Below are 14,088 nucleotides of genomic sequence, written 5' to 3' on the forward strand. Positions count from 1 at the left end.
GTGGGGCGTGGGGGGGGGGGGGAGCCACACCACGACGCAGCCAGGTGGCCCCGATGCCGAGAGCCCGCCCTCGACACGCCCCAGCAGGAAGGCCATGGACACAGGCGTGGTGGACAGCAGCGACGAGCAGAAGCAGACAGCGGCCGTGGCCCTGTGCCAGCTGGCAGCCTATAGCCCAGGGAGCGTCCGAATGGGCGATGGCGAGCCCACAGCCGCACCCGCTCCCGGTCCCGCGGAAACCAAGGGAGTGCAGTGCGACTCCAGACCCAAAGGCTCAAAGAGGACGAGCCAAAGGGACACGGGGAGGTCGCAGTCGGGCGCTAAGAAGGCGAAGCTGAGCAGTCCCGCCAGGGTGTTCTCGCTGCGCAGGAGGGCCCGGGTGCCTTGAGGCCGGTCTGCGTGGTGCCCGGCCGGGCCACCCACGCTGCCTCCAGCAGGAGCGAAAGCACCCAAGCTGGCAGCTCCTTCACTCTCATCTGGTCGGCCACAGCAAACGTGGTTTTCTTCTTCTCAAGACAGACAGACTGACAAACAAGAAACACACGAAGCAAATAAAGAGCTGCGGCTCTGTCCCGATGCCAGCGTTACGCGTAACCACGAAAGGTGCTTCTGCGTCTGTCTGCAGAACCCAACCGACCCTGACTCTCCGACTCGCGAGTCCAACTCCGGCTTGTGTGTGGTGAACGGTCAAATGAAACGCACCAGCTGAAAGGTGACCTTCCAGGAGGTCTTTTACAAACGCCTTCCTTATAAATATTTTAGCACTAGACAAATTGTTTGAACTGTTTTCTATTAATCTAGCTGTATGTTTTGAAATAAATAACAATTACTAAAAATGCCAGGAACCCACGGTGAGCACCAGCAGTAAAGCACTTACTGTAGACTGTTTATACAGGTACTTACCCCCTCGGGGGCCTACTGCTGGAGCGGAGCCGCCCACTCCTACCGCTCAGTGTGGCAGGATGCTCTGACTCAGCCTCACCTTCTGCTCCCTGAATGATGTCCATGTTGCTCATTTTCCAATAAACTCCTGCATGAACTCTAAGGATGCGCAGTGATGACAAATACAAACTCTTATCTTCTAGCGAACTTGGGAAACATGTTTACAGAGGGGGCAGCAATGGACGCATGGAGGCCAAGGGGCCCAGGCACCAGGACACAGTGAAGGGGAAGCCACACTTGGGGCCCGGGTCCAAGCGGACCCAGCAGGGAGGCTGGGGAGGGGCCGCAGCTGGGGAAGGCCCTGTAGGAGCAGCAGTGCAGCGAACACTGAGGCCCACGCCGAGGACCAGAGCCTGCCACCCTCAGGCAAGTTCTCATCCCTCACATTATAGCCCTGTGCGTCCGGACCCATGGCGTCTGAGAACACGGAAGGCTCCCCAAGGAGGATCGGGATTCTCTGAGGGCAGGGCCGGCCACACGCCGGCAGGGCACTGGGGAGTGGGCGGCCCTGCGTGCTCGCAGCACAGTGCCCAGTCTGGTGACAGCCCTGCAGCAGCCCATCCCAGACAGCAGGGCAGGCCCTAGCATCTACTGTAAAAGCAAAATAGATTCCTAGGTTTCGTAACAAAAAAGGAGTCTTACTGATTTTAACAAAGTATTTTTCTGCACTCACACGTGACTCAACGTAAGAGCTAAACATTTAGAACATTTTCATGCAAAAAAGTGATGAGGGCTCTGAAAGCTAGACACAGCCACCCGTAGTTCAATTCCTTCTGGTCATATACCCGAAAGGCCTGAGCACAGCCTCGGATGGGTGGCTAAGCCTTCCTGTCGGTATGGCACTGCTCACAGACAGCCCACGTGAACACGGGCCACGTGTCCACGGACAGATGGATGAACAAAATGTGCTCTCACCGTACAGCAGACTGCTGCCCAGTCCTCAGCGGGAAAGGTTTTTGTTTTGTTTTTGTTTTTTGCTATAGGGAGTATGTGCTTGCCAGAGGCAGGAGGGCTGAGAGAAGCCACCGCCGGGGCCTCAATCCGTCTCCTCCATTCTCTTCCCAGGATCTTGGGCAGGCATACACATGTGCCTGGCATAATTTCCAAGCTGCCAGGTCCAGGACTTGAACCGCGCAGTCGGCCAAGTAGGATCTATTGCCTTAACCTCCACTCCACCTGCTGGCCCAGAAAGTTATTTTTATATGTGCTGCAACACGGACTAACCTTGAAACTAAGTGAGATAGGCTGCAGAAGGCCAAATGCTATACACTTCCACTGAGGTGCCATCGCTAGAAGAGCGAATTCAGGGGCAGAAAGTAGGACCGAGTCCCGGGGGAGCTGCTACGAGGCAGAGCTGACCTGTGCAACGACGGAATGTGGCCGCTCGCAACAGCGCAGTGCTGGGGCGGGTCCCACGTGAGCAGCCACGGTTCCTGGCCTGGCAGCTTGGACGGCATGACGGACGCACGTGCACGCGTGCCCCAACCCCGATGGCGTGATGCGTGGAGGGAAGGGAGGTACTCTCTGGTGAGTGTGTGTGCCCTCTGGCAATTAAAAAATGTAAATAAAGCGAATTAACTAATGCCACTAAATCGTATGCCTAAAAATGACTGGAGCGGGCCAGCAGCTGGCACGGCGGCTAAGGGGCTGCATCCCACACGGCTGGCCGGCTGGAGGGCCACGCCAGGAGCGTGTGCATGTGCACCCGGAATCCCGAGGACGAGGGGAGGGGGATGGTGGCATGGCCAACCCGGGAGTGATCTCTCGTGCCCTCTCTGTCTCTCTCCAGTGAGTGCACATGCCTCATGGCAAAGACCTGAAAAGAGAGAAAAATGACTGACGTGGCAAGTTCTTATGCATTTTCTCACAATTTATTTTAAAGAATGGATAACGTGATACACCAAAAACCACTGAATTACGTACTTTGAGGAGGCAAGTTGTACGGTAGGGGATCACACCTCGGTGACAGCGAAAAGAAAAGACAAGTTACCCTGAAGCCACCATTTCTACACAGCAGAGACAGGCACCGACACGCCCTCTGAACAGCCGCCACAGTGGCCGGCGTGGGCCCCGGCCCCCGGCAGCTCTCGGTGAGACGCAGGTCTGCAGGGAGAGGGAGAGCAGGAGAGGGTGCGGGGTGACACACAGGCGGGGGGAGACCAGAGAACGAGCAGTCCACTCGTCGCAGTCTCCCCTGTTCTCACAAACGGGGACCCTGCAGCTAGCACTACGGACGGTGAACAAGCAACACGCTGCTCCCGGGGCTATGTCCGGAGCAGGCAGGGCGACCCTCCCAGGCCCACAGGCTCTCCCGAGAACTGAGGCTCCCAGTGCTGAGGGGACAGCGTGAGACAGGGCGGGTAGGGACTGTAGGTCCAAGGGGGGATGCGGCATCAGGGCAGGGCGGGTGGGGACCGTAGGGGGGACGCGGCATCAGGGCAGGGCGCTCTACAAACGGGGACCACAGGCCAGGGTCAGGTGGAGAGCGGGCCCCACCCTGAGGGCACAGCCCTCCCTGGGAAAGAGCTCTGCTGCCGAGGGGCCCAAGGACTCCTCAAAGGCCTCGCCAACCCCTTCCCTAGACACACCGCCCCCAGGATGCCTCCAGCCCTAACAGCCCCACACCCCCATGGTCACCCAGGGCCTCACACCACGGGGGACTAGCTCGTGGCCCCAGGAGCCTCCCCAGGCTCCCCCACTCCTCTCACACGCTTCACTCTGTCGGCACCCGATGCTCGGAGCACCCGGCTAACGTTCTCGGCCACCGAACAGCATCACGGGACGCGGGGACAAGTGCGGTCTCCGCCGAAATAACCACTGAGGGGCACAAGCTGCCAGAACTGACTGTCCCCGAGCCCTGGGTTCTAACCCAAGACGTACAGCAAGCAGGGCCATGCCTAACGAAGCAAGTGCCACGACGTGCCAGCCGGTAAGACCTCAGGCCACCGGCTAGCCACTGAGACGGAGGAGCAGAGCCCTCGGCGGCCAGGACACCTCAGGGCTGCTGGAGAGGCAGCGTCAGGGAAAGCCGCCACATGGACTGCAGCTCTGGGCGGGCGACGACGGCCAAGCCCGGTCGGGAGCCCAACTCCCGGGGCTGCCACATCGTAAGACTCAAACGTCCACGCTCAACCGAGGTTTACAAGACTCACGGGAAAATCGACCCATGGCCCATTCTCGGAAGGAAGCTGTCCCTAAAAAGCCCAGAGCAGACAGACTTCAAACTTTAAATATGCTCAAAAGGCTGAAGAAAGCATGCACACAGGGCTAGGGGCCTGGGAGCAACTTCTGACCGATGTACACGAAAGAGGGGGGGGACGGGGCAGAGGCAGACGTCCCCGGACTGTAGTCACAGCAGAAATGGGACCGTCCCAGCAAGGTCCATAGACCCCGCGGGCACGAAGCCCGATGAGTGCGGGGCCAGGCCGGCCAGTCTGAGGAGCGGGGAGAAAGCGAGCTCTGCCGGACACCGTCAAGCGCACCCACACACGAGGGGTCTTCAAAGGGTTATGGACAGTTCATGATATGAAAAACTATGTATGGTTTCACATTTTTTATATCCAAATAAACTCATACTTGAATTCCATTTTCCTATGAATTCGAAGTCACCCCAAATGTGTAATGCGTACCCCAGAGAGAGGGGTGAAAAGGAGGCGGGAAGAATGAAGAAACAACAGCTGACAGTGCCAAAGGGAGGTCCTGGGGTAGCTAGCGTGGGCCTTCGGTCAGGGTCCTCACGCACAGGTGATGAGACCGGATGAGGCCAAGGACAGGCCCACCGACCGCTGAAGGCAAAGGCAAGCGGGCTTACAGGGTGACACGGGGGCTACACACACGTGTGCTCTGCATGTGCACTCCACATGTGGGCATGCATGCCGTGTGCGTGCAAGGGAACCAGTAGAACTCCCTACAAAGAAACCCAGAGAAGACCAGCAGGTAGCATGGACGTTAAGGCACTAGCTCCCACATGAGTGTGGTTCAAATCCTGGACACAGCAGTTTGAAAAGCACACCAGGCACATGTGTGTGCATGCCCAAATTCCCAAGAGAACAGAGAAGGGATGGCAGCGTGGCTGTCCCCAAGAATGAGCTCTCACTTTCCCGTTCTCTCTCTCTTTGGCAACTCACACTCCCTATAGCAAAAAACTAAAATAATAATCCAGAGAAAGTAAGATGCTCCTTTCCTGAGCCTCTGTACGGCGGGCAGTCAGCCTTCTGAGGTGCCATGGGCAGGACCCAGGTGCCTACGAGGCGAACGTCGGAAGCAGACATCTCCGGCTCCTCGCCTGGTTCTCTAGTTCTATGTCCCCCCCCCGAGCATGCGCCAAGGAAGCTTCCCATTTCCTCTAAGACACGAGCAGTAATTCTTGTCACCAGACATGCCCATCTGTAACCTTGTCCTCCTAGGACATACTTTGTCAAGTATTTGGTTTTGCTTTTTGAACTAAATTGACAGAGAACGGCCTGCAGCCGGGTGGGACGCAGAGCCTCAGGAGGCAGGGAGTGTGGTGCTTCCCACAAACAGGGCCAGGCTCAGAGGTGGAGAGAGCCGAGTCAGGTGTGAGAACCACGCCGCTGGGCGGCCCGCAGCACCGTGGTTAGGCCCTGTGCACGGGGAGCTGTGGCCACAGCCAGCTGTGCTCCGTGTGCGTGTGGACGGGCAGGCCAAGGGATGAGGACTGTGGCAAAGCCACGGCCCCTAAGAGGGTGCTTTCTCGCTCTGTCTCTCTCCCCCTCCTCCCAGCCCGTGGCCTCTCTGGCAACAAAAAAGGGGGGGAACACAGATGAGATGTTCGGTAAGTAATCCTGTCACCACTCAGGCCTGCCACCCTGCTAGCCATGACACCCTGCCAGGGGACAGCACTGCTTCTCCAGACCCGACAGGCAGGCAGGAGCAGGCGCAGAGAGGACCAGCTCGCGGAGGGCGCAGGAGCAGGGGCGGGTGGCCAGGACAGCCCATCCAGGCTGCTCTGGGTTCAGGGCTTCCGACCAGCAGCTTGAAGCGCCACAGAGGACACCTGTGTCTCCTCACTGCCACCACTGTGACCCCAGGCAGCAGCAGAGATGTGACTCAGCACACACAAATGGAGGGTACCACGCAGCAGGGGCCGTGGCCCGCCCGGGCGCTCACGGCCGGCTTCAGGTTAGACGTGGCAAGCCACACAGCCCGAGTGAGCCAGAGACCCGGAGCTGACGGCAGAGCACGGGGGGACAGAGCACCAAGAAGCTGGGACGGCCGGAATGGAAAGTCTCGAGCATCACAGAAACCATCCAACAAGAGAGACCACCAGAGAAGGGGGGACTCGCAGATCACAGAACTGACGAGCCACGACCGAGTGCACGGTAATCCCCAGGACGACAATACAAAGACTCCTACTTGTAAGGGAGCCAAGGGCTCAGACAGACACTTCTCCAACAAAACCAAACAAATATCAACAGGCCCACGAAGAGACACTCGAAGCAACAGTCATGGGGCAAATCAGAGCCACGAAGGCGACTGCACACACGGGGACGGCCGTCTAGACACACACAGATGGGGCCAGCAGGAGGCGTGGTGGCTAGGGCGCTGCACTCCCACATGGCCAACTGCAGTTTGAGTCCTAGTCCTCACGGCTTGCTTTCCCACTCTCTCTTTCTCTCTCTCACTCTGTCCGTCTCGGGTCAAATTTAAGTAAGTAAATAAATGAGCAGAGCTGAATGAAAGAAACGAAAGCACACGCACGCACACACACAGCGCTATCTGTGAGGATGCGCTGAGCGAGGGCCTGCACAGTGCTGGCAGGATGTAAACCGCACAGCCAGGCCGGAGAGCAGCTTTCCACTTTCCTTTCTATGTTCCTCTTTACCGCCAGAGGGCACCTGAGTTAGCCAGAGAGAGACAAAGCACCGGGGGCATGGTCCACTGCAACCCTCGTCTCCCATTTCTCCACCCTGTCAGAATTTGGGGCACGAACGCACATGTGCCAGCTTGTTTTCTAGGGCCAGGCCAGCTCAGACCCTTGGCTGGCCATGAGGAATCCAACCCCCAGTTCACAGTGCTCCACACGGACCGCACTGGGGCTGGCCTTGGCAGCGTCTCAGAAAGTCCATTCACACTGGAATGACCGTGTAACCTAGCAGTTTCGCTTCTAGGTCCACATACAAGAGAGATGAAAACATATGTCTACAAAAAAGCTTTTGCACAAATGTTCACAACAGCCTCACTGGCCACAGCCACACCCATCCACGGGCCAGCTTGAGCAGGCGAGGGCTCTGCCCACAGCGCAGCACCCAGCCGGGGCGAAGCACGGCCCCTGCTAACCCTGAGCCTCCAGGCAGATTGGGGCGGCGGCAAGCACAGCAGCGCCCACGCACATGACGTGGAAAGGCTCGTGCACCGACAGACGGGAGGCTCGCAGCTGCCTCAGCCGAGGCTGCTGGGGATGGGGCAGGAATTGCTGGAGTCCAGGGTTTCTGCTGGGGCAATCAAAATGTTCTGAAATGGGACCAGCAGTTAGCGTAATGGCTATGTCACTGGACTCCCATGTAGTCGACCGCGGTTTGAGTCCCAGACCCGGTGGCTTAAACTTGCCGGGTATACGTGCATGTGTGCCCAAGATCCTGAGAGGAGAATGGAGGAGAAGGGATTGCGGTGTGGCCATCCCCTCTGCGGGGTGATTTCTCGCTTTCCATCTCTCTGTATCTCTCTGTCTTTCTGGCGAGCACACACACCCATTAAGAAAAAACCTCTCCAAAAAATAAATAAATAAATAAAAAAGTTCTGAAACAAGGGCCGGCAGGTGTGTGGTGGTTAACGGCACTAGATTCCCACATGGCCGACAGTGGTTCAAATCCCAGACGTGGGATTTCCCTTTCCCTTTCTCTCTCTGATAAAATTAAAAATAATAATGACAAATGGAATTAAATAAATAATCTTTTAAAATAATATTTCTGAGACGAGGTCATGGTGAAGGTTACACAGCTCTGAAACCCACTTAACTATGTACTCCAGATAGGTGAGCTTCCTGGAGCAAAAGTATATATAAAAAGAAACAGGGAACCAGCAGTTAGCGTAATGGCTATGTCACTGGACTCCCACGTAGTCGACCGCGTTTCGCGTCCCGGACCCGGTGACTTAAAACTCACACCGGGCGCGTGTGCGTGCGTGCCCAAAATCCCAATAGGAGAATGGAGGAAAAGGGACTGCGGCGTGACCATCCCCCCGGGAGGTGATTTCTCACTTTCTGTCTCTGTCTCTCTCTGTCTGTCTTGCGAGTGCACACGTCCTATAGCGAAACCTCTCAAAAAAAAAAAAAAGAAATAGAAAAGACACACACCCACATCTATGTAGGGATATGCAAATATCAGCAAAGCGGTTTTAAAAGTAAGCTGAAAGACTAAATAGAAATCGTAGGCTGTCGACGCAGATGCACACTGCACTCAAAGATACCTGGGAGGCTGACACCAACCTGAAAACCACAGTGAGAACCTGTCTCTAATGAATAAAAGGTAAACAAACTGCAGCGCAGGCTCAGGCAGCATGGCGGCACAGCGGCATGGCACCGCAGTGCAAGGCTGGGGCTGTGTGGGGTGCTCAGGCGAGCCACACGGGCCGGGTGCCAGCCACACGGGCCAGGTGCAGCAGGGTGCACCCAGGGCCTTAGCCGACTGGGGGGCTTCAGTCCGCACACGCCCGTCTCTCCACTGCCCCTCTCCAGCTGCTCCTCCCTCCCCGCCCCGGCCGCATGAGGAAGGCCTCCCAGCGCAGCCAGCACCAGCCGCGAAGGTGGACTGCGGTGGACCCGGCCACACCCACCTCAGAGGCCCTCATTCTGGACAGAAGTCCCTCCCTGGGAGCAGAGCCCCTGTGCTGCGCATTTACGAGGGGGCCTCCAGCCACACAGAGGGCCTGGGTCTGTCCCTGCCCACCACACACCGGGCTGCACGTGGCCAGGCCCGACGGCTGCCCAGGGCCAGGGCTACAAGGTGAGACGTGGGCCCAGGGGCCCGTGGCCTCCCGGAGCCTGCACACAGGCACCTGCCACCTTGACAGCACGTGGGTGGGAGGGCGCAAGGAAGCACAGGCGCTGAGTGGGAAGCCAGCATGAGAGCCAGGGTCCACCGTGTGCTCAGGGCCGACCAGACAGGCCAGCGGGCTCGACAAAGAGCCCCATGGTGCTACGCACGGCCCCTAGGATGCCAGTCGAACATGCCTCAGCTACTCACCACCTGCGAGTCGCGACGGGAGCAGCAGGCCTCTTCTGCCCAGTTCAGCCAGCGCCAGACACCCGCCGTGCCACGAGCTGTCTGTCTCCTGAAAACTGAGCAGAGTTGAGACATCAGCTTCCGAGGGGAAGCACAGCCAGGCAAGGCACGGCCAGCGTGTCCACGCTCTGTGCCCACAGCTCACTGCAGTCTGCGAAGGAGTCGGCTGACGAGAGGGACGTCCCACCTGAAACGCAGGGGACCGCCACGTTGGGTACCTCTCCTAGATCTCCCAATGGTGAGGAAAAGCCCTGGCCAGCCTCGAGACCCACACAGAGACAGCCCAGGGGCCTTCGGCGCCCAGCCTGGTGGCGTCCCACCACCGCACAGCGACCCACTTGGCAGCACCCTCGGCTGGGAAGGCCGAGTCCAAGTGGAGGCCCTCGCAGCAGAGCAGGGGCTAGTCCGGCCGCCCATATACGGAAGCTCTCTGTTAACCTCAGAGACTGAGATCGAGATTAACTAGAAGGAGGCGGACCAGCAGGTGGCCTGGTGGTCAAAGTGCTGGACCCCCACGTGGTCGATCACAGTTCAGTCCTGGACCTGGTAGCCTGAAAATCACGGGGGGAGGGGCAGGTGGTGTGGTGGTTGAGGGCAATGGATTCTCACATGGCCGACCACGGTTCGAGCCTCGAACCCGGTGGCTTGCCTTCTCACTTTCCCTTTTTCTTTCTCTGTTCAAATTTAAAAATAATAACAAATATAACAATATACATAAATAATTCTTTAAAAATAAAAGAAAATAAAATCCCATTGGGAACATGTGCCTACATGCCCGAAATTCCATGAGAAGGGACTGGCATGGCCACCCCTCTGGGGGGATCTCTCACTTTTCCTCTGTCTCTCTCAAACAAGTGCACGTGCGCTGTGGCAGGCAAACCCTAGAGTTAGATGAGGTAGCACATGGTGATGCTCCTGCACCGTTTGCAAGGCGGATTTTCGGCGAACGACAACGCTGCCAGTGAGTCAAGTGGCAGGTGACGTGTCACAGTGAACGTAGGTTCTCCCCAAGCAGCTCAGCTCTCCCCAGGGTACAACACTCGTGCTGAGTAGTGGGAGGAGCTGTTTCTTAGGAAGATGAGTTTTCCTGGTTTCTACACCTTGCTGCCAAGGTTAACATGGAAAACTCTTCTCTAAGAAGCAAAGCAAATCAGAGCTTTTACTGACAAGGACTGAATTACCCGGCAGCAGAGAAACACCTGGGAGAGGCAGCCGGCCCTCGTCACCTGCGGGCGGCAGCACAGGGCACGGACACGGAGCGTCAGGAACGCCTGCCCGCTCACTTCCCGGCCCCACAGAGCTCCATGTGCCAGGCCCGTGGAGACGCACTGCCCTCAGAGCTCAGCACCTGCGCAAGAGCCTCCAGGCATCTGCCCGAGGCCACGCGCCCACCTCCAGCCCTGACGCGGTGCTCTGCACCTTGAAGATCTGGATTTCCCGTACTTGCCGGGATTCTTTACTTTATTCTCATTGCCGGAGGACACGAGCGCTTGACAAGGGAAGCACCTGCGGGCACGGTCACACCGCAGCCCCTTCCTCCACTCTGGAGTCGCAGCGCCCTGCCTAGTGGGCACCGTCCAGGCGCTGGGCCGAGAGGCTGAATCGCCACTGCATACTCCACACCCGGGACAGGCCGGGGACAGGGAGGTCAGCCGAGCCGTTCCACCCCTACCCAGCCTGGAGCCACCTTGGGAGCACCTGGGGTCTCAGAGAACAGTGGGGACCATGAATGGGCAGGCAGGCAGGGAGAGAGAGGGACAGGCAGACAGGCGGGCATGAAGACCACGGGTGTCGCCAGACAGAGAACGGCTCCCAGCCATACTCCAGGGCCCAGGGAGGTCATGCGGGCACGAAGCCGCAAGTGCAGGTGAGCAGGGAAGCCTGAGGAACACGCACAGGCAGGCTCCGGGAAGGGCTGGGTCAGAGACGGTCCTATGTGGCAGAGGAAATGCACAGAAATCCCGTGAGGAAAAACAGGAAAAGGTAAGTGTCCAGCAGACAGCTACCCCAACTCGATGAAGGGGCCAAGAGGCTGGGGTGGGAGGTGCAGAGAGAGGGTGAGGAGGTGACATCCTGCCCTTCCCACCCCCCCAAATTTGGTCTCTCAAGGCCTGTGAGCTGGGAGCCCAGCCGCAACCCCCAACGCACACCCAGCCCTCACTGCCAGGGCCCATCCCAGCACCGTCGCTCCCCATCTCCACACCGCCAGACGCTCCAGGGACACGCCCTCCACCCATGCACTCCACACAGCAGTCACCACGCGGGGTGCCCCTGCAGGAGGACCTGCTCCAAGGACGAGCACAGCTCACACGCTCTCGCCGCGCTCCTGACCCGCCACGGAGCAGGCTCCGGGCTGCACTGGACAGCCCTGCGGCATGAGGGGATGGAACCTGGGCTCTCACACAGCAGGCGCTGGCACGGACAGCCCCCGGGGTACGGGCCACGTGGCGTTCTGCAAGGCGGTCCCTGCGCTCGGTGGCATCCCAGCCAGTTCCTGGCTGAGCCAGGGCAGCTGCATCACTGGCCCTGAGCAAGCTGACCACCCTACATGGCACCAGAAGACCCTTACATCAGTGAGGCTGTGTCCTCGGATACAACAGGACTGCGGCCGCCCACTGGGAGCCTGCGGCCCGGGGCTGCCACCCACACGCCAGTGCACGCCCGTTCCAGAGGCAACTGCCCAGCTGCCCAGACACCCTGAAAGGCCAATGAGGCAGAGGCAGCTCTGTCCCACTGGAACAAAACTCGATTTCAAACTCAGTCCCAGCCATGCCAGCCTCGTGGAAGGTCTCAGCACGTCACGTGGCAGCTGTAGTGGGGAGTGGCAGAACAGCCGCAGGGGGCTCCTGGACGTGGTCCCCGTGCACACAACGTCTAAGGTGACTCTCCTCTTTCCTCAGTGCCTTTAAATACAGTGAGGCTGCTAAAGAATGATCCAGAAGTAGAGTTCTGAAGTATAAATATAAATATAAATTCAAGGAGAAAGGGGACTCTGGGGGTCCTGACAGACAGCTCAATCGAAAGGAAGTGGAAAGGACCAATGGATGACATAATGGTTACACTCCCACATGGCCAGCTGCAGTTCAAGTCCCAGATCCGGCAGCTTGAAACTCATGCTGCGTGCACGTGCATGCATGTCCCACGTCCTGAGAGAAGGCTGGAGAAGGGACTGTGGCATGGCCATCCCCACGGGATGATTTCTCACTTTCTGCCTCTCTCATCTCTCCAGCAAGTGCACATGCCCTATAGAGAAAATCTCTCTTGAAAAGAAAGGAAACAAGGAAAAACTCCCAGCCCTGGGCCAGCTGCTAGAGACGTTCACGGCGGCTAACTGCACGGCCAAGTCCAGACCCAGCAGACCGGGAGGCACGCACGTGCGAGCATGCCCAGAATCTCGAGAGCACGGGAGGAGGCACAGCCAGTCGGCCCTCGGGGGACTCCTCACCTGCCCCCTTTCCTCTCTCAGGTGAGTGCGCATGCCTACCACAAAGCTTTAAAAAGCCGCCCCTCTTAACCGTGAGGTTAGGCCAGAAACACGTGTCCCTTCGACTTCCCGTACCTGAAACAATCCAGCACGGACCCGACCACATCATCTGCCAGTTCTCTGGGAAGTCTTCCAGCCATCCGACCGACCCTGAGAAAGAGAGGCAGCGACGTCAGAGTGGCCAGCCTGTGGACTCCCACGCTGTGCTCGGTGGCCATCGCCTGCCAGCTGGGAGCCAGTGTCTGAAACTGCAGACGCGTAAAGGACCCCGTCTGCCGTGAAGCCCAGGGCGTGCTGGCGGGCTGCGTGGTCTCCTTGCCACAGTGTGTGGCCAACATGGCACCTGGCACCAGGCGAACGGTGAGGCCAGGCTGCCCCTCGCACACTCGGTGCTGAGCGTGCCAGCTGCAGTCAGGCTGCCCTATGTTGGGGAGAAGAGCCATCCTGGGAGCCCAGGGCCAGCGCACTGGCCCCGGTCAGACCTGGGGAAAGGCCCTCGCTGGAGGTCTCCCTTTCCCTGCACTGGCCCATCGTACCCAGCCAGACTGACATGGGCTGTGACGCTGTCCACGAGGCATAAACGCAGAAGCATGGGTAAGCCATGGAGACCTGACCCTCCCTATTGGAACAGACCCACCACAGCCCAGAGAGCCTTCGGTGAAAACTAGCCGCAGCACCTGCCAGCCCCTCACCTGCACTTGCCAGTCCCAGCAGGGGTCTTGCGGGCACTCTATACATGTGCTGTGTGGGCAGCTGTCCCCCCATCCCCCTGGGGCTGCTGGCTCTATAGGACCAAGGCTCTGTCTGCACTCTCCACAGAAGCGCCGAGGCCCCAGGGAAGAGACACACAGCTCCCTCAGGTGGGGTGCGGGGACCACAGCCCTGTCCCCCAGTGCTCCAGGGGCTAGACGGGGCCGTGCCTGCTCTCACTACAGGGCGCTCTACCCGGCGTGGCTGCACCGGGGCTGCTTCCCCATCTGCTGGACACTGGCAGGATGGGAGAGGAAGCCGTGAAAGAGCACAGACCAGCATTTAAAAGGTGAAGGCAATTTTGGCCTGCAGGTAATTTGGCACTTTCGCCAAAAAAAAGGCGAGAAAAGAAAGGAGCCTAAAATTCAACCCGAGGCATCATCTTTAAGATTAAGATACAAAACAGTAAGCTGAATTGAACAGAAAATCACCCTCTGTTGTATATTGTAAGGTGCTCATAGCCCCAGAAAGCACTGAGACGAGGAAGGTTCCCGAGCGGAGGTGCGCCCGGCCCCACAGCGCTGGGGCTGGACCTACCCCACGGCCTGCAGGGGCTGGACCTACCCCATGGCCTGCAGGGGCTGGACCTACCCCATGGCCTGCAGGGGCTGGACCTACCCTTTGGCCGCAGACCAGCGTACAACCGCGCCTCTGTCCTTCCGTCCGAAC

The 14,088-nt window shown here is 58.6% G+C and overlaps 2 protein-coding genes across 2 annotated transcripts in view; one reads left to right on the forward strand and one right to left on the reverse strand.

The window, feature by feature from the left end:
• The window catches only part of ZNF750 (zinc finger protein 750), an 11,498-nt gene extending 10,459 nt beyond the window's left edge, over positions 1 to 1,039 (forward strand). The window contains exon 4 of the mRNA XM_014586692.2: positions 41 to 1,039. Coding sequence (XP_014442178.1) covers positions 41 to 388 — 348 coding nt within the window. The 3' untranslated portion in view covers positions 389 to 1,039. The remainder of the gene's footprint in view (positions 1 to 40) is intronic.
• Positions 1 to 14,088, reverse strand: part of TBCD (tubulin folding cofactor D) — a gene marked incomplete at its 5' end in the record, with an annotated part of 150,420 nt that overhangs the window by 98,230 nt on the left and 38,102 nt on the right. The window contains 2 exon segments of the mRNA XM_014586689.1: positions 9,147 to 9,241; positions 12,745 to 12,819. Of these exon segments, the coding sequence (XP_014442175.1) occupies positions 9,147 to 9,241; positions 12,745 to 12,819 (170 nt within the window).

Source organism: Tupaia chinensis, unplaced genomic scaffold (assembly GCF_000334495.1).
Source record: "Tupaia chinensis unplaced genomic scaffold, TupChi_1.0 Scaffold000159_1, whole genome shotgun sequence".
Lineage (NCBI taxonomy): Eukaryota > Metazoa > Chordata > Mammalia > Scandentia > Tupaiidae > Tupaia > Tupaia belangeri.